This window comes from Sus scrofa, chromosome 14 (genome assembly GCF_000003025.6).
Source record: "Sus scrofa isolate TJ Tabasco breed Duroc chromosome 14, Sscrofa11.1, whole genome shotgun sequence".
NCBI classification, from domain to species: domain Eukaryota; kingdom Metazoa; phylum Chordata; class Mammalia; order Artiodactyla; family Suidae; genus Sus; species Sus scrofa.
The window spans coordinates 96,361,439-96,384,326 of NC_010456.5; the positions used below are offsets into that span (position 1 = coordinate 96,361,439).

Genomic DNA, 22,888 nt, shown 5'->3' on the forward strand with positions numbered 1-22,888 from the left:
ATCAAATAGAATCCAAAAGAATTCTGATCTGTGGATCCATCTAATAGGGGTAGTTTTTCCCTGCAATTAATGATTTTCCTCTACTCCTGATCTTTCCCAGTTTCTAATGATATATTTCTTGTGACAGAACTCTTAATCTGTACTTCATTTGGAATTTCTTACTTTATACTATAAATAATTTAAACAAGGTGTTTTACTATTCTTTTCTAATCTAGTGCTTGGAACAATGGATAAGCCTTTATTATACTTCTTAATATATCTGAAAATAATCTAGGAAAATTGATATAAAAATTATGTTCATCTACAAAAACACATTTGTAAAAGAAAAAAAAAAAACCAAAAAAGTATCCTAACTGCCTTATGTTATAGTATGAAAACTTGAATAAAAATATATAGCTTTAAAACTGAATAATCTGAGCCATTAGTTTCTTAAATTGGAATACTAATAATATCCAGTGAAATTCATATCTATTATCAGGCATCTCTTTATTTTTTCTATATGGAAACTATGAACAGTGCATTTAACTAGATTTAAAGTCAGCATAATCACTCAGAAAATCAGAATAAATAATGTCAAAAGGTATGAAATAGCCTGTAAAATATACAAGTAGGGCATTCTTTGGTTATCATTTAATGGTAAAATTTTGAGCCATTTTAGTTTTTCTTTCATATTTCTTTGTGTGTTCTACATTTTCAGCACAAGCATGGTATTTTATGTTTATATATATTTCTAAAATAATATTTTACCTCATATATGCCATGTAATTACAAATATATAAAATATTTTATTAATAGCAAAAAAACAAAAAAGAATAGACAACTTGATTAGACTAAAATGTTAGCAGTAGTTTTCTTTGCATTGTAGGCTTTTGAATAATTTTGCCTATTGAACTATTTTGTGTTTTTCAATCTTTTATAGTAAGACATTTCACCTTTATAGACAAAAGTTTTTAAAAATTCCAAAAGGAAAAAACACCTAAAACATACTGTGGCTTTGTGGTATTAAGAACAAATGTTGTATCAATATACAGGATTTGAAAAGGATTATTTAAATGTTCCTGGGGAATTAAAAAAAAATGCCTGCTAATTACAGCCTAAAATATGCAATAAAATTGTTCAAATAAAATTAAAAAGTATCCTCAATTCTCCTCCCCAATACAATGCCCATAGTTGTAATTGCATTATGTAGAGAAAGGGTTTGCAAGAAGTACTAACTGAAGGTGACCACCAATTCTGGCCATCCTGACTACACTGATTTACTACCTGCATCATTTATTTATTTTTCTCTTTCTAGGAAGGAAAAAAAAAAAAACACACAAAAAAACCACCTTTTAATTTGTTCACTCTTTTCCCATAAAAAATGTTTTGGTTGAGATTTGAGAGTGTTGACATTTGAAGTGGTGTGGTGAAACACAATATACACTTTGAAAGCTTGGGCTGGTATCTTAGACCTATTTCCACAACTGTGTAGCTTTGTGGTCTGCAGTAAATCAGTATTATGGTTCTATTTTATAGAATCATTCTGAGAACTGGAGGATAAAATGCAGGAATATATTTTTAAACTATGCCATATAATTTAGAATATTATATTTTATTCCACCTGTATAACTTAATAATGTAAATAATTTCAACATAGTGATATAAAGCTCAATGACATTGATAGTTACTTTCTCCAAGTCTGTAAGCATGTTAAATAAGAGCTATTGTAATTAATATCTTGGATATGTGTATATAGAGGTGTTATTTATTGTTAGCTTTTGCTTTTTATATATGCTTTTTTATTCATAAAAAGACTTCTGACTCAGCTTATGCTATAAAGAAAATATTGAAAGATATTATGAAAATATTTTATTTAAAAAAGACCTTTCTCTGTTAACATCATTGATTTTACTGTTTATCAAATAATAAAGATTTTTGGATGGCAAACTACTCGATATCAATAAAGACTTTCAGCCATATTATGGAGAAGGAGGACGCATCTTGGAGATCCGGACTCCAGAGGCAGTGACCAGCATTAAAAAGCGAGGAGAAAGTCTAGGCTATACAGAAGGGGCCTTGCTGGCTCTGGCTTTTATCATCATCCTCTGCTGTATTCCAGCCATCTTGGTGGTTTTGGTCAGCTACAGACAGTAAGTATTCATACACGCTGAGCATGGATAGTTTCTCAAGAAGGCATTATCAAAAAACTGTCTCTGGAGAAATGGCTTAGTAGTTGTAAAATATGAATAGTGCAGCCATTCTAGGAGTGCTACATTTTTCTTCTACCAAATGACCTTCTTTAAGGGAAAACAATACAAACTTTCAATACATTTTTACAGATTGCTCAGAGTTCCTGTGCTCCTAATATATTCTTATCCTATAGGAATATTAGGTTACCTCCTTTAGCTTTGTTTATGCTCTTCACAGGTTGAGATCTCTGGGGGAAAAGGTACTAGGTATCCTGGGGCAAAGGCAGTGGAATGTTATATGCAGCTACCCCAGTTCCAAAGGAAGGTCTGTAGCCTGACTAAATTGCCATGATACATTTTTATTCATATTGTTAAACTTACCTCTGTGCAGATGATCAGTGTTTGCAAAATCATTTAACACTCATATTTTCCATATGGTTTCTTCTTTCTTTGGTAGCCTTGTTATGGCCTAGACTGTAACATTTAACAGCCTGTTTTGGCTGTACAGCCTTTACGTTTTTCTGGTTCCTATATCCATTTAAAATATCTACATTTTTCTTCTTTAGGCTCTTCAAAGTAGTCAAATAATTTTTAGCTAATTTAAACATCTATATTTAAAATAATAAGCAATGAAGTCTTACTGTATAGAACAAGGAACTATATCCATTCTCTTGAGTTAGAACATGATGGTAGATAATATGAGAAAAAGAATGTATGTATGTGTATATATGTGTGTGGGGGGGCTGGGTCACTTTGCTATATAGCAGAAATTGGCACATCACTGTAAATCAACTATACTTTTAACAAAATAAAAATAAAACAAAACAAACAAAAAGCAAAAAGAAAATAAAATGGTCTAGCAAGCTAAGCTGTTCTTGATACTAGGCATGGGGAACCTTTTATAGAGGGCTTTATATTTTAAGTATATCCCTATTGACAATGATTCGTGAAAAAAAAATGTGGAATAGATTAAGATAACTCTGAGGGTTTCATTTCACAAAATGAAAATAAGTAACAGCTAGGAATCATAAATCATATTAATTACTTGATATAACAAATGGTAAGAAATAATGGTAGAACAGCTACTTATCACTTAATATACCTACAAGGAAGGTGCTAAAATAGTCCTTATATGTTCTTAAACTATTATCTTTGTTCTCTAACACTGAGAATTTTCTTTTAAATTAAATAATTCCAGCCTGAAGTTTCCAAAGTATGCTCTGCATTAAGATTCCATAGGAAAATTTTTGTCACAAAAGGAATGTAAAGTCGCAAATATAACATTTAGTTCAATATATTGAAGTTAAATGTGTGCTTAATCAATTGATATGCCAATCTAAAGCCTATGAATAAACAACACTGGATAAATTTTTTTAGATTATTAAGCCATCAAGCAAATATTAATTGTCCTGGTAAATATAATCTGTATTACAATTATTCTTTTTCACTCAACTATTTCCAAAAGGAGCTTTATTATATGCTGCTAGCATTAAAATCAGTGAGAAAACTTATATTTGGTACACAATGCAGTAATTAAAACTGAAGCACCCTGGATATTATACTCAGTGGTCTGAATTTTAATTTAAAAAGTAAAATGTTTAATATTTAAACATTGTGAAGATGCATTATTTAATTATTTTTAGTTCAGTAATCAGCTTAACATTCTATGAATGAAGTTTAGTTACTCTGTTTTATAGATTAACAGAAGTAAACAAAATGAATTTTCCACTGCTCTTGTTTCAAAGTAAAATTTTAATATTTAAAAACCTAACTTTTGTAACTTCATACCCTGCTTGTAAATAAACTGGAAAGACTGGTTATTCTTTCATATTAAGATGTGTCTTTGAAATTTGCTATGCATGGGAAACTAAGAGGCAAATGTAGGAAAAGTGTCATAAATCCATTACCCAGCAGTTGCACCTTCCAATTCTATCTTCGGCTTCAAAGTGAGGCCAGGAGTATAATCAAGGCTTGCTACCTGTCTCCATTCTTTTAATATTCTTCAAGCACAGTAAACCAAGAAACCAATTATAAAGATCAGATCATCTGTAATATTCCATTTCTCTGTCAGGGTTGATATTCACATATGCATGTTTTAATCCAGTTTATCATATTCTATTTAGTTCATTTCTTTGTTTTCCTGAAATGAATGTTTTAACAGTTTGTAGAACTGTGACAGTAATAATAAAGTGTTCACCTTTTTCACCTTCTGAATTGAAATACTTAATTTCCCTACTATGTTATTAAGTCTGTGTCATTATGAGTTTAACCAATAAATTATTCAAAATTTAGAATAAATCAGATGTTAAAATATTATGAATGCAATATTTCTCATGGAACTTTCTCTTTTTTTCTTACTCATTGCTTTCCTAAACAGGTTTAAAGTGTAAGTATAATTACTAATATTTTGCATATGATTTTATATAATATGAAAAGAAAAAGCCCAGATAATACTGACAAAGTAGTCAGCCTGTCCAGAACCATGTATTAGTCTGTTTTGTATTTGCAGGGATTGTGCATTTTTTTAGTTCAAATTCCTTTGTAATTTTGTGTAGATCTACTTGGGCTGGTTTTTGACAACTGGATGTAAGTGGAGGAAAGATAAAAAAGAGTTTGTCCTGATAGGTTCTACCCTTTGAAATCTTGGTTTTAAGGAAGGAATTATCAGTATCCAGGAAAGTCAAAAGGCACAGTTTAGCTCTAATGAGGAATCACAGCCATTCCTAGGAATCCAAGGGAAATCAAAGCTCACTAAACCCCCCTAAATATGAATACCTCCACAGCCTCTTTAAACTAATGTCAAAACTAATGTCTTTTTGTCTTATAGGGCCACACCTATGGCATATGGAGGTTCCGAGGCTAGGGGTCCAATCGGAACTGTAGCCGCCAGCCTATGCCACAGCCACAACAATGCTGGATCCAAGCCATGTCTGCGACCTACACTACACCTCAGGGCAATGCCAGATCCTAACCCACTGAGTGAGGCCATGGATCGAACCTGAGTCCTCTTGGATGTAGTCGGGTTTGCTAACCACTGAGCCATGAGGGGAACTGGTAAAATAATTTAAAATAAAGTAACCTTTCTTTAAATAGATGGAAGAAATAATAAAGGAAAATATGTATCTTCTGAATGAGATCCATTAAATAACTACCCATTATCAGTCACATTTGTATAAATATTTTGCTTTCACCCTTTAATAGTATCATTTAACTTAATTTGCAAATATTTCTATTGAATCCTACCCATTATTCAAGGAGTAAATATTTAAAAAAAAAAAAAAAAAAAAGGAAGAGGTTACACTTAAAGGATGCTCTGTGGGATGCTTTTTTTAATTTTATCAGTTAATAGCTAAAATATTTGTGTAAAAGAATTAAATGGGTTCCTCTGATTACTGGACCTTATTATTAAAAGGTAGTCTATTCATAATTATATGATTTCTAAAATGAGTTTTGAAAAACCTCCTTACTTTACCAAAGACGCCAAGCTGAGTGCACCAAGACAGCGCGCATCCAGTCCGCCCTGCCTGCAGCTAAACCAGCAGCGCCTGCCCCGGCACCAGTGGCGATGCCTCCACCACCCCCGCCTCCTCCGGGTGCACATCTCTATGAAGAACTTGGGGATAGCACAATGTAAGTAGATCTTTTGGGACTTTTAGAAGTTAGTGGGTTTTCCAGGACGCTATGTGGTGAGTATTTCATTTCAATTATTTTATTTGATGTGGAAATACAGTTTACAGCCTACTTTGATTGTTACATTTTTCTAAACAGAATATTGTTAAGATGAGAACCTAAGAAAAGTTCAATTGAAAAGTAATAACCAAAAGACAAACAAACACAAGAACATTAAAAAAAAATTAGTGACAGGAAAAAAGTATTCAATTGGAGGAGACATTTGCAGATGAATAGCTTGAGTATTGTATTTTAATCACTAAACCTTCAGAATCAAGCAGACATTTTCCCCCAAATTAAAATTTGATTCTGAATTTCTCAAAAAAAAAAAAATGAGGAAAATAAAGCACAATCATAAAGCAGTAATTCCTGATTTGGTATCAAAAGCCAACTCCTATTTGGTAATCGAAAACCAATTCTATCATCTAAAAAGTTGACTTTTCTAGGATATTATTTTAAGATGTTATAACATAATTAAAATCTGAATGAAAATAAAGAATATTAAATATCCAACAAGAATATTAAATATCCAACCACTTAAGAATAGTCTTTTAATTATATTCCCCTCAAACAAGACTGCTGTGATAGCTTAATATTTCTCCTGTACTATTTGGAATCTTGAATTAATACTAAATTATCATTTTTGAAAAAGACTTTTAAAATTACTGTTAAAAGACTTCATAACTTTATAGTTTCTAAAATGATACTACTCTCAAAACCTGATTCCTTTTGGAGATATTTAACATGTCTATATTTTAAAAATTCAAGAGTAACTCTATTAAGACATGACATGAAAAACAAGGATATTATAAAATTTTGATTATGATTAAATTAAATCCATAAAAAATTTTATTAGTGAGAATTTGGTAGAACTGAGGGACTAAAACACATGCTGTGTGTTACATTTGTAGCATTTACTAGTAGGAATAAAGCAAGCCTCAAAAAATATGAAATATACTTTTTAGTGGGAAAACTATTTTTAAATATAAGTATGTATCAATGTTTACTGTATTAATACTGGTACATAAAGTTATATTGAAAATAGTTTTTAAAATGTAAAACTGATTTTAATATATATTTTAATGCTAAAATTGAATTTAAAATAACTTAATGGTAGACATGTTACTTCTAAAGCAATGTATAATACAGGATTCATGTTTTAAATATGTTTTTTTTTTCATAAGTTTAAGGTGATAGTCTTTTTTTGAATTATTGGTGAATGTAGGAATTGAGCCAATAAGATTTGATTCTCTTTTATTGTTAACCACCTTTAGCAAAAAATGTTTGAAACTAAAAAAGAGGATGTGTCAAGTTGAGTGTGTTTTGAAATGAGTGAGGGATATATATATTTATTTTTATTTAACAAAAGCAGGTATACTATAACACTATCTGGAACCAATATAGTTTAATGGTGATACTATTCAAATAGCAACACTTGGGGACTATTTTATTTGAAAAATTGTGGTACATAGAAGAATTCTAACATGTATTTATTAAAGTATTTTAAGTTCTTCACATTTAATTATCTTTAATAAATGTTTAACTTCTGTATTCAAAAACTTACCAGGATTCAAATCATAAATTACTAGAAAATAAGATAGCTCCAAAGAAATTATTAGATGTTTTTAGAAATCAAAGGTCATTTTTTTAAAAAATAGCTTCATAAGTAATTAATAACTTAATGTAGATTCAGTGATTACTCCGTCAGTCATCATAGTACTTCTATCTTCCTTCCAAATGTTATTTATATCTTCTTTATAAATCAACATGGACTAATTTTTTCAGTTAGGACATAGAAACAATTTCTTAGAATCTCATAATTTGTTTTAGAACTGAAGTTATTGATGTTTAATAGAGGTGAATTTAACCTATGTATAGAAGATAGATAGTTAGGTGTAATTTTATGCACTAAGAAAACCAAATAAATGCCATGTGATTTTATCTTAAGCATTATTAAAATTATTCATATGAATAAATACAAATATAAAATACATGAATTTTCTTTTTTGAATATACATATGAAGTATTTAAAGCAAGTTCCTGTTAGTATTTTCATAGCCATCTCAAATTAACTATAGTTAAAACTTTTTTTTTTCTATCACATGTTTTCTCTTTCTCACCTGTGGATACATAGGCATAAGTAAGTAAATAATATCATTCTAATACAAAGGCATTAGAAAAAAAGATGCAATAGAATAGATTAATTGCTGTTTTGCTCCATATACAGTAATCTTCATCTTTTACTGTATAATAATTTACTTCTAAAAAGAAAGTTATATCTTCTACCCCCTTTTGCTATCTGGAAATTGCATGAGTTTAAACAAGTGTTCCTACTAATAGTACCTGTGTCTACCACAAGGAGTTTCAAAATTCTCCTTGTTTTTAATTTGTTAAAAACATGTATGGATATCTTTCAATCAAAAGTGATGTGGTGCATTGTATAGATAGTCCTTTCCAAGAAAAATAAAACCAATATATCTACACAGAAACAGATGCTATATAATGTCAGCCTTGATTTTTAAAAATGACTTTTCAAGGTTTTTAAAAGTAGTATCTGTTTGTTTAGTCCAAACTGTCTCCACTTTCTGAATTATTCAGGAGAGAATAATTCTCTACCTATGAGAATTCTCTTGCAGATTATATTTTTGCCAAATGACACAATAATAATTTTGGCTTTATATATTATTTTATTGCCTCACTTCTCATCCTTATTTTTCCATGTAGCTATTTAATTTTTATTCAAAATATGTCCCTTTTATTTTGTTTCTATATGTGGGTGAATATTAAACAATAACAAAAATAACTGTTACTCTGAGCTTGAGAGCAAAGTCTAATAGTGACCATTTAAGACCACAACTCCCCCTGTCTTTCTGGTGGAAGGGTCCCAAAGATTTTATTAGAGACACTTATTTGTGCTCTTGACTTATTCAATTGTATTTAAGACTTACAGCCACTATGACTCAGCATCCATATCTGAGGAAATATTTCAGTGATATCAAAACTGTTATATTAATATATCTTTTCATTAAAGTGAGTCTTGACTAAAATTTAATCCACACCATGTTCCAAAGAAACACCAATCGTCCCTCTTCTTATTTGTAATATTTATAGTGCTTTTAAATGATTAAGGATAAAACTGAAAAATGGAAGAAAACAATCTCTGTCATGATTCTTATATTCAGTTTCTCAATAGTAATTTTGAACTCTCATCTGTCCTTGGGGACTATAATTCTCTTAGTCTGGAGACTAGAAAATTACTTGCAAACTTTATCTCAGACAGGAGAGTACTTTTAGCTCCAGGCCAGAATTACTTAGATGAGAGATAACGGGCAGTACTAAATTAGACACAGCTAAGGATCCTTTCCCCAAAACAGTCAGCTCTGAGCACCCTCAACCAAGGCAAACGATATGAAATCACTAGCCAACATGCTGGTCTGCAATTTGGACAATTGTGATTTATTCACTAGAGCGTACTGTTAAGTGTGGTCATGGAAACTTGGCTATATCAAACCAACTTAAAAAGTCAGTGTGAATATTGACACATTTTTTAAAAAAATGAGAATTTCTCATGCTACTAACAGCTCTCAAGCTTTTCCTGCTCTGCTTTTTTTTTTAGAACAGAAACATGAAAGTAATGCCTTGCTCCAATATATTATTAGTGTTATTTGGCCTTTTATATTTTGAAGTAGTAATGAGAACCATAAAAACATCTTTCTCATGAAAGCTATGTCACAACCTGTTTCCTTACATTTCATTATCTTCTTTTCTTTCAAGTCTTTTCCTTCTCTACCATTTCCAACAAAGCAGGGAAAATAAATCAGTCTCAGAAGACAGGAAACATCAACACTTTTCTTCCAATACTTTTGAGGCTCAGAAGCAGACTCATGTAGATGGATCTCTTGAGAACAGCTGGCCCAAGTCAGCAAGAGAATTCACACTGATGTCTGATGAGGACTCCTTAAGCACCCATAATACCTTTTATAAGGAATATACAGATCAAAGACCAACAAATTCAGGCTTTTCACTAAGAACAGATTTCGTACAGTCATTTTTACCCAAAACACAAGCCAAAAATGAATTTCTGAGAGGCCCAAGAGAAAAGATTCAGAGGATGTGGAATCGGCCAATTTGCTTACCTAGGAGGCCAATGTGGGAACTTCCCAATAGAACAGAAACTGTAGCTCTAAAGCAATGGCAAAGCACCAAGCAGAAAACTGAGAGTGAAGGCACTGAAACCAATCCAAACGAAAGAGGTGACAGTAGTCCCTTGCTAACAGTTGAAGATACAAATGTAGCAGAGAAAGAGCAAATAAGACAAAGTGAATCACTGATTGTACAAGGAACAGAACAGTCGCAATCTCTGTCTTCAGACTCTTCGCTTTCTTCTCCTTGGTCTTACCCCTCATTCTCCACTTTGCCAACTGTTTCAAGAACTGTGGAACTCAAATCAGAACCTAATGTCATCGTTTCTCCTGCTGATTGTTCCTTGGAACTTTCTCCTTCAATGCCTTGCATTTCAAATTCTGTGCTCTTTAGGAGAGAGACACCCACTTATATGATGACTCTCAGAAACAAAAGGAACACTTCAGAAAATCTTCCTCATCCACTAAAAATCTCTCCTCCTCCTCCTCCCTCATCTCCTCCTCCTTCTCCTCCTCCTTTCCCTCCTTCTCCTCCTCCTCCTGTTATCCCTACTCCTTTTGCTCTTTCCTGTCTTCCTCCTTCTCCTCCTTCTAATCCTCCTCCTCTTCCCCCTCCTCCACTTCTTCCACTTTCTGTTCCCCCTCCTTCTCCCTCTATTTTTTCTCCTCCACCTATTTTACCTTCACTTCCCTCTCTTCCTCCACCATCTCCTCCTCTTTCTTCCCCACTGCCTCTTTCAACTTCAGCTCTGTCCACCATGTGTGTGTGTACACCAGCTACTAAACACACTGTCAGTGTGACACCAGCCAAGGAAATGAAATCCACTACAGTACAGCTATCCACATCAACAACAATGTGTACTGCAAACCTTCGGAGGGAACCAAAAGGCATCCTCAAGCATATAAAAAACTTAGCAAAACTTGAACAGTCAGTAGCTAACATGTACAGTCAAATAGAAAAAAATAATCCACCAGCACCCCTCTCAAAACTTCAAATGAGTTGCCCTTCAGAGACAGCAAATATGGAAAAGACATCTGAACAAAACCAGGAGAAGTTGCACAATATTGTTGAGGGAATTGAAAAACCATCTCCCAGTCAGTCTACTTCACTGTAATGTTGCTTTTCCTGTCTTAACTGGACAACTCTTTTGTTGACCATAACCTTCGAGTGGAGGCAAAACTGAACACTAAAGAAGATTCTATTCTTTTACTCTATACTCAATGCTATACTGGTTTTACTCATTTTTTTAATTTAAAAGTTTTAATCTCATCATTACTAACTCATAGGTTTACATTAATTTTCTTAACTACGAAGTAGCATTATTTGTCTACATTTATTTAAAAAGTAAGTAATTTCCATCTATTTTTCAATGGGAATATATGGGCATGAAAGTTAAGATATCCAGTTTAAACCAATGGCTTGTTTATCATGTTAAGAAAGTTGCATATTTACCTTTTGATCATAGTTTTGTATGAGTGCTCCAGGAAAACAGCAGACTGTGATAGATAAGCTAAAAAAATGATATCATATGTCCTGTTATTTCCTTGAAGCCAATGTATCTGGTAAGAAGAAATACTAACAAAGTAAAATGTATCTAGAAATGTAGGAGATGACAGACATTATGGTATTCCAAAATAAATCTCAGGTGCTATAAGATATAGACATTTGTTTTCTTATAAGAACATTCTCTACTCTGGCTTGCTTTTATCTTACTAGTATGCTTATACATTTGATAAATCTTTTACTTTTTCAATTGCTGTCTTATTCTGTTATTTCTCATTGTGCTTTCTTTTCCCTTCTTTATAATGGAAATAAATCTTGAGTTGTTGACTTTTATAAGGCATTTCCTTGTTCCCACAGATGTTTAAAGTGCTCTTTAGTTTTGCTTGTCCACATTATTATATCATCTCCTTTACTATAATTTTATCATAGGAACCTCCTTCAAAAATAGTATTTTTCTCCAAGTTAATAAAGAAATTATAATCAGTTTCATCAAGAAGAGAAATACATGTCTACAAACTTCTTTCTAGTATTTATTAGACTATTTCATTGTTGCTAATATGAATTTAGACTACTTCATTGTTGAAAGTTATATTTTCCAGTAAGTTTATCAATATTATCAGATATGCTTGTCTATTAAAATTTAGAAAAGTGCATTATCAGCTTTATTCCTAGTTATTTTTTTTTTTTTTGTCTTTTTTTGTTGTTGTTGTTGCTATTTCTTGGGCTGCTCCCACGGCATATGGAGGTTCCCAGGCTAGGGGTCGAATCGGAGCTGTAGCCGCCAGCCTACGCCAGAGCCACAGCAACGCAGGATCCGAGCCGCGTCTGCAACCTACACCACAGCTCACGGCAACGCCGGATCGTTAAGCCACTGAGCAAGGGCAGGGACCGAACCCGCAACCTCATGGTTCCTAGTCGGATTCGTTAACCACTGCGCCACGACGGGAACTCCACCTAGTTATTTTTAATTGCTATGGATAAATCATCCAACTTTAGCCTTAGTGTATAAATGAAATATAAAAAATTTAAATAGAAATCAAGAGGGAATATATCTGGTGAATTATTGCCAGTTTTATGTAGGTCTTTTTTTTTATCTTAGGCAAAAAGAATAAAAATCTATATTCTAGGCAGAAACTTCTGTAGTTGTAATTGTTCTTAAAGGCATCAGCTAAGTACCATCTTTGTATCTTAATGAAGGCTACACTTGACCATCAAGTAATTACTTTGTTTTTTTCCATCTCACACATGGAATAAATTTTATTTATAGGAAATCCCCACTTTGAATACAAATATAATTGTTTATTTTACTCTCCAGTTTTAATATTTTAGAAGATATAAGTCTGCACAGAGGAAAACAAAATTCCAAAATATAGGCAAAATCTTGATTGATAATGGCCATTGTAAGTATATTAACCTAGATTCAGAACCTACAATGCATCATTTCCATGGGTTATGTTTGACTCTTAGAGTATGTGACATTTCTTCAAATTTGATCTGGCATCCCTAACTAACAATAGCAAATTAAAAAAAATCTGTGAAGTTAATTATTTTCATTAGCTCCTCTACTCCAGATTCTTTTCATCCAAATCAAGAGTAATTTCTTTCTTGGGGTTCTTGAACATGATTTTTTTCTCTCTTTCACTGAAAAACTTCACTTGGAGTTTTTGTTGGCAGCTGGTCATATGCATGAGAACTTGTGCTATTTGGCGGACTCTGACAAGGTATTATTCAAATTGTGTAAGCCTTTAATATGTCTGGTGTTTTTTAAACTATTTTGTATCAACTTCCTGGAAATGTGAAAAAAATTATTGATAATTCCTTAGGATTCCTTGATAATGAAATATCTATAATTGCCAAAGAAATACAAGAAATCAAAATAACTTTATGCAGGTATGTATAGCCTTATTAAATTGTTACATTGTACTTTTTATAATATTTTTTAAATTTAAAAATTTATTAGTATTTTATACTTTTCAAATAAAACACTCATTCCTATAATCTAGTATTTTACTGACATTAAATTTGGAGATTCCCTTTGTCATAAAAATCAATTGAAACATCTTCTACATGAGACCTAAAAATATTCTTTGACTATACAAGCCAAAATATCATTCCTCTCCACAACCCCTAAGTCCTCATAGCCTGACAATCAACTTGTAAAAAAAAATTCTAAAAACAAAACAAAACAAAACGCTTTTCCTTCTTCATTTATCATGTTCCAATTAGTGCACAAGAAGTTATTATACCTTATTAAAAGACATAAACAGGTCACCATACATTTTCCTTATTGTTAAAAGTAAACAGCAATGCATACAAATGGCTTAAAATGAATAATTAATACACATTGGCTATAAACTAAAGATGTATCAGTATTATATGACTGGTTTTATAAAGATCAATAGGAAGTCATGTTAGTTGAAAGCACACAGATAATTATACATATTGATTCTGTTGTTTACCTTTTCTGAGTCACTTTTTGCTTTTGAACTAACATATACTATACAAATACCCAAATAAAAGGCAACAAAAATGTTAATGGAAATAGTATACTAGAACATCTAATGACATTTTATTTCCTACATTGACATCTACTGATATTTTATTTCTCATATTTATTAAAAATCTTGTTAATGAAAATAGGCAATTTAAATATCCTAGAAAATAAAATCTAGGTTTTATTGGACATTTTATATTATGTATAAAAGGCACATATACACATATTATGTATATGACTCAATAGTCATTTTTGAAACCTAAGTGTGTAAAACTCACTATAGGTATATTTCAAGTGTAGTCGTCCCTGCATAGCCACAGGGATAACCTTCAAGACCCTTAGTGGATGCCTGAAACTTCAAACAAACCCTATACATACACTTTTTTCCCCTCTACTAATGGATGGATAGTGTATACCATGTGGATATGCTGGACAAAGAGATGACTCACATTCTGGGTGGGACAGAGAGGGCAGTGTGAGATTTTATAATGCTACCCAGAATGAAGCACAATTTAAAACTAATTTTTTTCTGGAATTTTCCATTTAATATTCTTGGAGTGTGGTTGACTCTGGGTAACTGAAACCACAGATAAGGCAGGATGATTGTAATAAATTTCAAAGAGCTGTATATACATATAAGCATTATATTACTATTATTACCAACTGTTTCAGTTAGTAATGACGCAGTCACTTAAATGCATTCAAATAAATGGACTTACCTTGTAAAGTCTGTGAAATATTTTAAATACATTTCCTACAGAGATTGTTTTGTTGGACTTCAAAAAAAATGTTCATTTCAGTCATTTATTAATTTCATATAGCATGGTCAATAGCACCAGTTTAATACTTTGGGTCAAGTGTTTAATGAATACTAAATGAAAAAACTTTAATGATGTTCAACATTTAAAACATTCCACACTTTTTTCCCTTTCAAGTACAAATGTTTCACCACTTGTGTTCCATTTAACTTTATACATCGTTATGTAATATTGAATGTTTGGCTATTACATCTCAAAAGCTTTTCCACTTCATGTCTAATAACGTAATTGCCCTTTAAGGGCTAATCAATATTTTTCATTTATTATTTTTAGAACAAATTAACACAACAAAAAAATCTTACAAACATGTAGAATATGTTCTAGTCATAGAGATAATTCCTTGTCCTATACCGGATGTGTTTTTCATGTATGAAGCATATTTTTTTGCCAGTTGATGATCTTATATGTATCAAGACTTGTCTAGGACAGAGATGATGCAGAATATTTTTAATCCAATTGATCATAATAGGGTTAAAGTGTGTTATATACCACTGAGTTAAAAATAGATTGTGTATGGTTTGATGTTCATATGCAATGAGGGTCTGGGGTGATAATTGTTTTTAATAATGGAGGTGTGAAACCTTGATCCTCCAGTCTTGATACTGCTGAAAATTATATTTCTCACTGAGACAATTTTTAGTAAAATTTACTTTCTCAATTTTCCTCTAATTTTCTTAAAATGCCCTTATCTATAGTTCAATTTAATCTGAAAATCCAAGATGTTTAATACTGATTTCTTCATTTCTGCCTTGCAGGAGAGGTTATACATCAGAGGTAAGGGCTTTATGGTGTTATGTTACATCAAGCTTACTAGGAAAATATTTATGTTCTAGGCAGGACTGATTTGCAGTCTTTTAAAACTAGGGATTTTTCTCTATTTCAACAAAACTTATAAGTGTGATTTGCTATTTATTTTTTTGAATATTTGTTGTTTCTTTGTTTTAGTATTTTAAGTTATTATTCAATGGGTGAACAAAGAACAACTGCTCACCTTTTCAAAGATAAATTTATTTTTTCCTGAATTAGTTTTTACTTGATATTGGGACATTCCCCCTAATTTTTCTAAGGCTATGAACCTAATTTAGAAAATGTAGGATTATTTAACTTTTTTTTTATATATACCAGTCCAAGGCTCATTCCTACCATGTTAGAGCTTGAGCTTATAAAAAGTTAAAAGGAAAAAAAAATCAAACAATTAGAAAGCTCTGGCTTTTCTTTATGTTAATTTGACTCTCAGTCTATGGAAAAGATACTGGACACTCTCGCCAGTGGTATTTGGTGAACCACACTGTAAGAGATGCTATCAGTGAAGTCACTAAGATTTTAGTATATTTTAGCATATAGTTCCTCAGTCAAGAAAATGAAATAAGCATTGTCGCAGGTGCACTGTAGGTCACAGCTGTGGCTTAGATTCAGTCCCTGGCCCAGGAACTTCTATATGCCACAGGTGCCACCATGAAAAAAAAAAAAAAAGAAAAAAAAAAAGTATTGCACTAAGAAGCTTAAACCAAAAAAATTTTATAGATTTTTATTTACTAAGGTTATTAACTTTGATGTTAATTAAAATAATGATGAAATTTAAACACAATTCTTAGGTGTTTTTGTTCCAACATAAATGGTCAAAATATTATTTAATGCTATTGGAAGGTATCCCATGAACAATAAATCATATAGCAAGGTAACGAGTTTTAAGCCGTGGCCTTTTTTTCCCTTCTTTTCAGTCATAAGCTACCTTTTCCATCTGAATTATTTTCTAAACTTTTTTCTATTTTAATTTCCTTTGGCAGCAACAACAACTGCTGAGGCCTTCTCTTCTTAAACCAGAGGTATCAATTTTCTTTTCCTTTTCAACCTCACTGAGCCTTCACGATACTTCATGTGACTTTGAGGTCCATCTTACACGTGGGCAGAGTGGGTGGCCACCAACGTGGCATAGTTTTACAAGAGAGGAAAGAGGTGGTTGTAGAATTAAAAAAAAAAAAAGAAGAAGAAGCAAAAAAATAAGCAAGCAAATCACTTCCATACTGCTTTCTGGTGCTGAAATTCTACATTTTTAGCTTCATTCTCTGGCAATTAGGTAAATAAGACCTTTACTTCTATTAAAACAAGAGATCTTTAAATGGAACAAATCATAAACTTGATAAGTCACTTGTCTTAGTGAATCTAGATTCACCAGAACTGTCCCTGACATCAAATTTAGGGGAGGCAAAGTCTGAAGAAAGAATGCTGATATCTGTACTGAAATAACAAAAGTAGAAATTGAGTTATGATAAAGACTTCGATCACTGAAATGCTATTTCAAAACACTGCTTTTGAGCACATCTATTTTAAAACACCTATGATGTTTTCTTCTGTAAGAAGAAAAAATATTTGGAGTTATAAAATAAAGGCATATCATTAATTTATTTATTGTTCTCACTTCCTAAATTAAAAAAACAAACTAATGTTAATTTAAAATACCTCTTTCCTTGTCAAATTTAGTATTGTATAAGCTCCACTTAAAATTTATTCCTTTTATTCCTCTCAACAACAAAATCGTAACTTTGCTGAAGTTAGGCATCCCGTGCTTAGAATTTACTCCCCCAAATCTATAGGTTGATTGGCAGGAATATTCAATTTTTATAAATTTTAGCAAAAATTTCCAGAGACATCTCCATAGATTGTTCAGATAACTCAGAGTTAAAATCCAAATGCCAATTACCAGATGTGAGATCTTAATCAAGATATGTACCCTCCTTAGCATTAACTTCATCATTTATATAACAGTTGCCACGATATTTCATATATAAGCTGAGCTCAGCAAGAACATACTGGGAAGAAATTCAAGTAAATAGCAGTCACTGTTGTTTTGTTTGCATCAGTATAAATGTTTATACTTTGTTCAGTAGGTTAATTCTATGTCTTTGTGTGGTCAGCAAAATTAATTTTTAAAAAATAATATTAAGCTTTTGATCTGCCCACAAAAGCACCTTTTAGGAATCTACTTAGCATGATTTCCTTAACTCTAGTATTTACTTGCTAAGGGGACGGCAATAGGGACTGTGTGGAACAGCAAGAAAGGCCAACATTTGTCTACTCAGGCCAACTTAGGGATCTTCATGGTCATCAAGTCCTTCCTGTTTTCTTGAAGATGATGCTCTGTTCTCCAGTAATGGATGGTATACCTATCTGGGAGGGACCCTTCTACCAGCTCCTATATCTCCCTATACAACTCAGACCACAGAATGACTGACTGAATCAATGACTGAGTTTTCTAGGTTACTTCCCACTTGCTTCAATCATATATATAATTTATATATATATATATATATATATATATATATAATATAAGATAGATACATATTAAGTCATTTGATGCCAGATATATATTGTAGCTAGCAAGAGCTGAGTTTCACTCACCCTTCAGGGAAAAAAAAAAAAGTGCATGTCTGTAAAGAAAACTATTTGTTTCTTTTAAAATCTGAAACCTAACCAGTTGCATTATGTTCCCATACATATATATTTTATTACTTGCAAGAAGTTATTAAAATTCAACTCTTTAAAACCATTTCTTTTTGTTGTAAGAACACATAATTTGAGATCTTTCCTCCTAACAAGTTTATGTGTGTAATATAGTATTTTAACTTTAAGTGTAATGCTGTAGAGCAGATCCCTAAAACTTTTCCATCCTGCTTAATTGAAACTTTATATCTGTTAAATAGCAACTCTACATTTCCCCCTCTCCCCACCCATTAGCAACCACCAGTTTACTTTCTCCTTCTATGAGAATGAGATAAACAGTTTTAGATACCTCATGTTATTGGAATCATGCAGCATTTGTCCGTCTGTGATTGGCCTATTTCACTTGGCACAATGTTCCCAAGGTTCATCTATGTTATATCATATGACAGAACTTCTTTTTTTAAGGTCAAATAATGGTCCATTGTATGTATGTACCACATTTTCTTCTTTTTCTTTTTTCTCTTTTTAGGACCATACCTGCAGCACATGGAAGTTCCCAGACTAGGGGTCAAATTAGAGCTGAAGCTGCCAGCCTACACCACAGCCATAGCAACTCGGGATCCTTGACCCACTGGCAACAGGAACTGTGTGGAACAGCAAGAAAGGCCAACATTTGTTTTCTCAGGTCAACTTAGGGATCTTAACGGTCATCAAGTCCTTCCTGCATTTTCTTAAAGATGATGCTCTGTTCTCCAGTAATGGATTTTTCTCCAATAATGGATGTTCTCCAGTAACGGATCGAACCTGCATCCTCATGGATATTAGTCGTGTTCATTACCACTGAGCCACAATGGGAACTCCAGTACCACATTTTCTTTATATGTTCTTCCATTGTTAGACATTTAGGTTTCAACCTCAAAATCATGTGGCAGTCTTTTCTCAGTCTCCCTACATACTAGATTAAACATGCAGTGGCCAAGCAGTTTAAAAGTATTATTTCTGAGAACAAGCTATTGGCTTTATTTAAATGAGTATAATTATACTGGGTTTTGAATACCTTAATTGGCTTTATTTAAATGAGTATAATTATACTGGGTTTTGAATACCTTAAAAGTCTAAGCCTACCAATATGAAACATGTCTATTTTTTAAACTATTTATTTTGAAAAAAATCAAGTTTAGACTTTAACTTTGTCTCAAATTCTCATTGGTCTGAACTGACTTCATTCCCCACTCTTTTCCTATAATAAACATTTTTTTTTAAAATAAAACTACAGACACAAAATCATAGTGTGGAAAAATGAACTTTGAGAGTGTCCATGTCATACTAAGTCTCCAGAAGCCCCTCCATGTCAACATTCAGATATTATTTCTTCTTTCCCTAACCACTCACTTGGCTTCTACATATATTTAATTTCAGCTTTATCAAGGTACAATTGACAAGTGAAATTGTAAGATGTTTCATATGTACAATGTGGTGATTTTACACATGTATGTATACACTACGAAAGGACCCCCCTCATCTAGTTGACTAACATATCCATCATTTTTATCTTTTTTAACATATTTATCTTTTTAAAAAATTTTTTGATGAGAACATTTAAGTGTATGTACCCTCTCAGCAAATTTCAGTCATATGGCACAATGTTATTAACTGTAGTTATTAAGTTTTACATTAAATTCTCAGGCCTTATTCATCTTATAACTGAAAATTTGTACTTTTACCATCCTTTCCCTATTTCCTCCACTCAACAACCACTTTCTTGCTCTCTGCTTCTATGAGTTTGACTTTTATTTTTATAATTTTAAGATTCCACATTTAAGTAATATCATACAGTATTTGTTTTTCTCTACCTGGCTTGTTTCATTTAGCACACTGCCCTCCAGGTCCATTTCATGCTGTTGTCCCAAAGGGGAGATTTCCTTCTTTCTAAATGTAGCCATTTATTGCCCAGGGGCAATATTGTAGCCAATGGGATTTATCCAAGGGGTTATTATTGCTAACTGAAAACTTTTCATCTGGCTTCTAACACTCAGATTGATTTTTCTGCTTTTGAAGTTTACATAAATAGAATAATATAGAATAATATGTTTCATTTTGTAGCTGACTTCTTTTGCTTATCCATTTTCTTTTTTTAAATTTTATAAAGTATAGTTGACTTAACAACCTTGTATTAGTATCAGGTGTACAGCAAAGTGAAGCAGTTATATCTGTGTATCCACTCTTTTTCCGTATAAGTTATTACAAACTATTGAGTAGATTTCCCTGTGAATAGCATACAAACACTACTGTGTAAAATAGATGATCAGTAAGAACCTACTGCTCATCATTCTTTGGGGGAGATTTATCTCTGTTGTGTGCTGTAGTATTGAGTTTATCTCAAGTTTGTATCAGTTTATACTGAGCTGATACAAATGATGTATTTTGGTGCACAATATTACATATTTATGTCGGGAACATAAACTAAAATAAAAATGAATTTCCATGAAAAGAGATGCTTATAGTTGATTTAAGTATTATTCCCAACCATTTCCCAAATAATTTTGCTAATTCATAAACTCTCCAGAAGTATATGAGAGTTCCAGTTGCTCCATGTCCCCGCCACAACATGGTTTGCTGATTTTTTTTTTTTTTTTACTTTTTGATATTCTTGTAAGTAAACTGAATCCATTCTAACATCAAAATTGTATTCCTTTGTTATTAATTCACAAAGTGTAACAAAAAGTCATCATATAGTACATTAGTAGAGTAGAGGGGCTGCAAACTTATAAAAATCTAGAGAGTAATGTAAAGTGAATGGAGTTTATTCAATGTAATAAAAAAAAAAAGCTGATGGGGCATCCTATTGTGACTATGGGTTAGATATAAAATAGCCTGATTGAGGACACAGCAGTAACTAGGAAGGAATATGATTGCTATAAAAAGTATATAACAACTAAATTCATGGCCAGTGTTGCCATCTTTTTATTTTTTGAAAAAAATCAAAACCCAGATTTTTGAGAGCATTTGATTAGAATTTCAGCAACTAATCACTATTTTTAAATGTTTGCCAAAGAAATCACAAGTGGGGGTTATTGTCTACTTCTATCATGAAGGCTGTGAATTTCTATACTTTTTAAATGATAAATCATGGAGTTCCCTGGTGGGCTAATGGTTAAGGATTCAGCATTGTCACTGCTGTGGCTTGGATTTAATCCCTGGCCCAGGAACTTCTTCATACCATGGGCAAGGCAAAAAAAAAATATATATATATATATGTGTCCTCAGAGGACTTCTTCTCCTGATTCATTCTATACCTGGATCAATGAAATTAATTCTTATACATAATATGTGATCTTAGAAATAAGAATTCACTGGCTTTCCTGTGAATACCTATACTTTTTCCTCCTTCCCTTTTCTTATTTCATTGCAAATTAATAGAAATGTTAAAATAGAATTAAAGAGGGAAAAGTAGTGAAATTACTTTAATAGTTATTTAAAATTAGTTTCATATGTGTATCTCATGAAAAATATTTTTCCATAAATGTAGAGTGACAAAAATAAATATTACCTGAAATTTATAACTGGAAACCTTGAAAGGGCCCCTGTTCTAACAAATTTCTTAAAAAAGAATTTAAATTCAGAGTTAACTTTGTTGTAAAATGTTAGTATCCTTGGGAGATATCATATATTAACAATTTTTTATTAATTATAAATGATTATTTTTCAGCTCCTTTCATAAGAATAGCTTTTGATGAATAGAAGTGCTCTAGACACTAGAAACCTGTTACCAGGATGAAGAAATTGTGAAGATAATGTTATAATATTCTTCAAGGCTAATGTCTGTTAATATGTTAAATAGATTGAAATATTAACTATCTATTGATAGTTTTAAAAATTATCTAAGAACCAACAGTATGTTTATCTGCAATCTTTAGCATATTTACCATTAGAAAAACATTTCCTTTCCTCTCCTTAATTCCAATAGCATAACTTCATTTCCTGTAAAATAGTTACAGCCAAATATATATAGATTTTTATATGTTTAACTAACATTTGTAATTAAAGCTATTCTGGCAGCAGTGTTTTGCGAATCATCAAATACTAGGCCTGGAAATCTGACTTTGAGCTAAAATGTGTGAAAGAATTTATTTTCAAATGCAATTTCTCTTTTTGAATAATAGGAGTTATCCATGGAGTCTGGAATTGATCCTGGCCAGGAATATGGACAAGATTATTACAGTTATGAGCATGGGTACATCTTCAGATTTTTTTATCCAGTATCTTAATATTTTTATTAATAAGGAGGTATTAAGTGCTTATTGTTACTAGCATTTGTTTTATGAATGTCATTTCATCAGTTTCATGTTTAAAAATGAGTTATGTATCCAGTTTTAGTTTCAATCAAGTTTTAACCATTTTTCTATATTGAAATGTTTTGATGTTTATATTGATAATTGACTAAACTTTATAAAGATGTGATAAAACTATTTAAATTATTTAAATGAGAAATAGAAGTCAAACATATTTGCTCAATTCCTGAATTCACCATTTCTTTCATATTAAATATTTAACATTTTATCTAACCAGTCAGCCTCAAGATTTGCCCAAGAGAAATTAAGAAAAACATACTTTAGAATCCAGTAATAAGCTTTTCAAAAGTCAGTCCTACA

The 22,888-nt window shown here is 31.8% G+C and overlaps 2 protein-coding genes and 1 long non-coding RNA gene across 4 annotated transcripts in view; 2 read left to right on the plus strand and 1 right to left on the minus strand.

Moving 5' to 3' along the window:
• The window catches only part of PCDH15 (protocadherin related 15), an 857,865-nt gene that overhangs the window by 831,271 nt on the left and 3,706 nt on the right, over nucleotides 1-22,888 (plus strand). Inside the window, 6 exon segments of the mRNA XM_021073535.1 lie at nucleotides 1,911-2,129; nucleotides 4,546-4,554; nucleotides 5,646-5,798; nucleotides 15,551-15,569; nucleotides 16,583-16,621; nucleotides 22,400-22,470. Coding sequence (XP_020929194.1) covers nucleotides 1,911-2,129; nucleotides 4,546-4,554; nucleotides 5,646-5,798; nucleotides 15,551-15,569; nucleotides 16,583-16,621; nucleotides 22,400-22,470 — 510 coding nt within the window.
• LOC102158750 overlaps nucleotides 1-22,888 on the minus strand; it is a 102,738-nt gene that overhangs the window by 38,785 nt on the left and 41,065 nt on the right. The window lies entirely within an intron of this gene.
• Nucleotides 5,805-16,244, plus strand: LOC110256792 (protocadherin-15-like). The gene has a single exon (XM_021073536.1). The coding sequence runs from the start codon at nucleotides 9,778-9,780 to the stop codon at nucleotides 11,092-11,094; it is 1,317 nt and encodes a 438-aa protein (XP_020929195.1). The 5' UTR covers nucleotides 5,805-9,777; the 3' UTR covers nucleotides 11,095-16,244.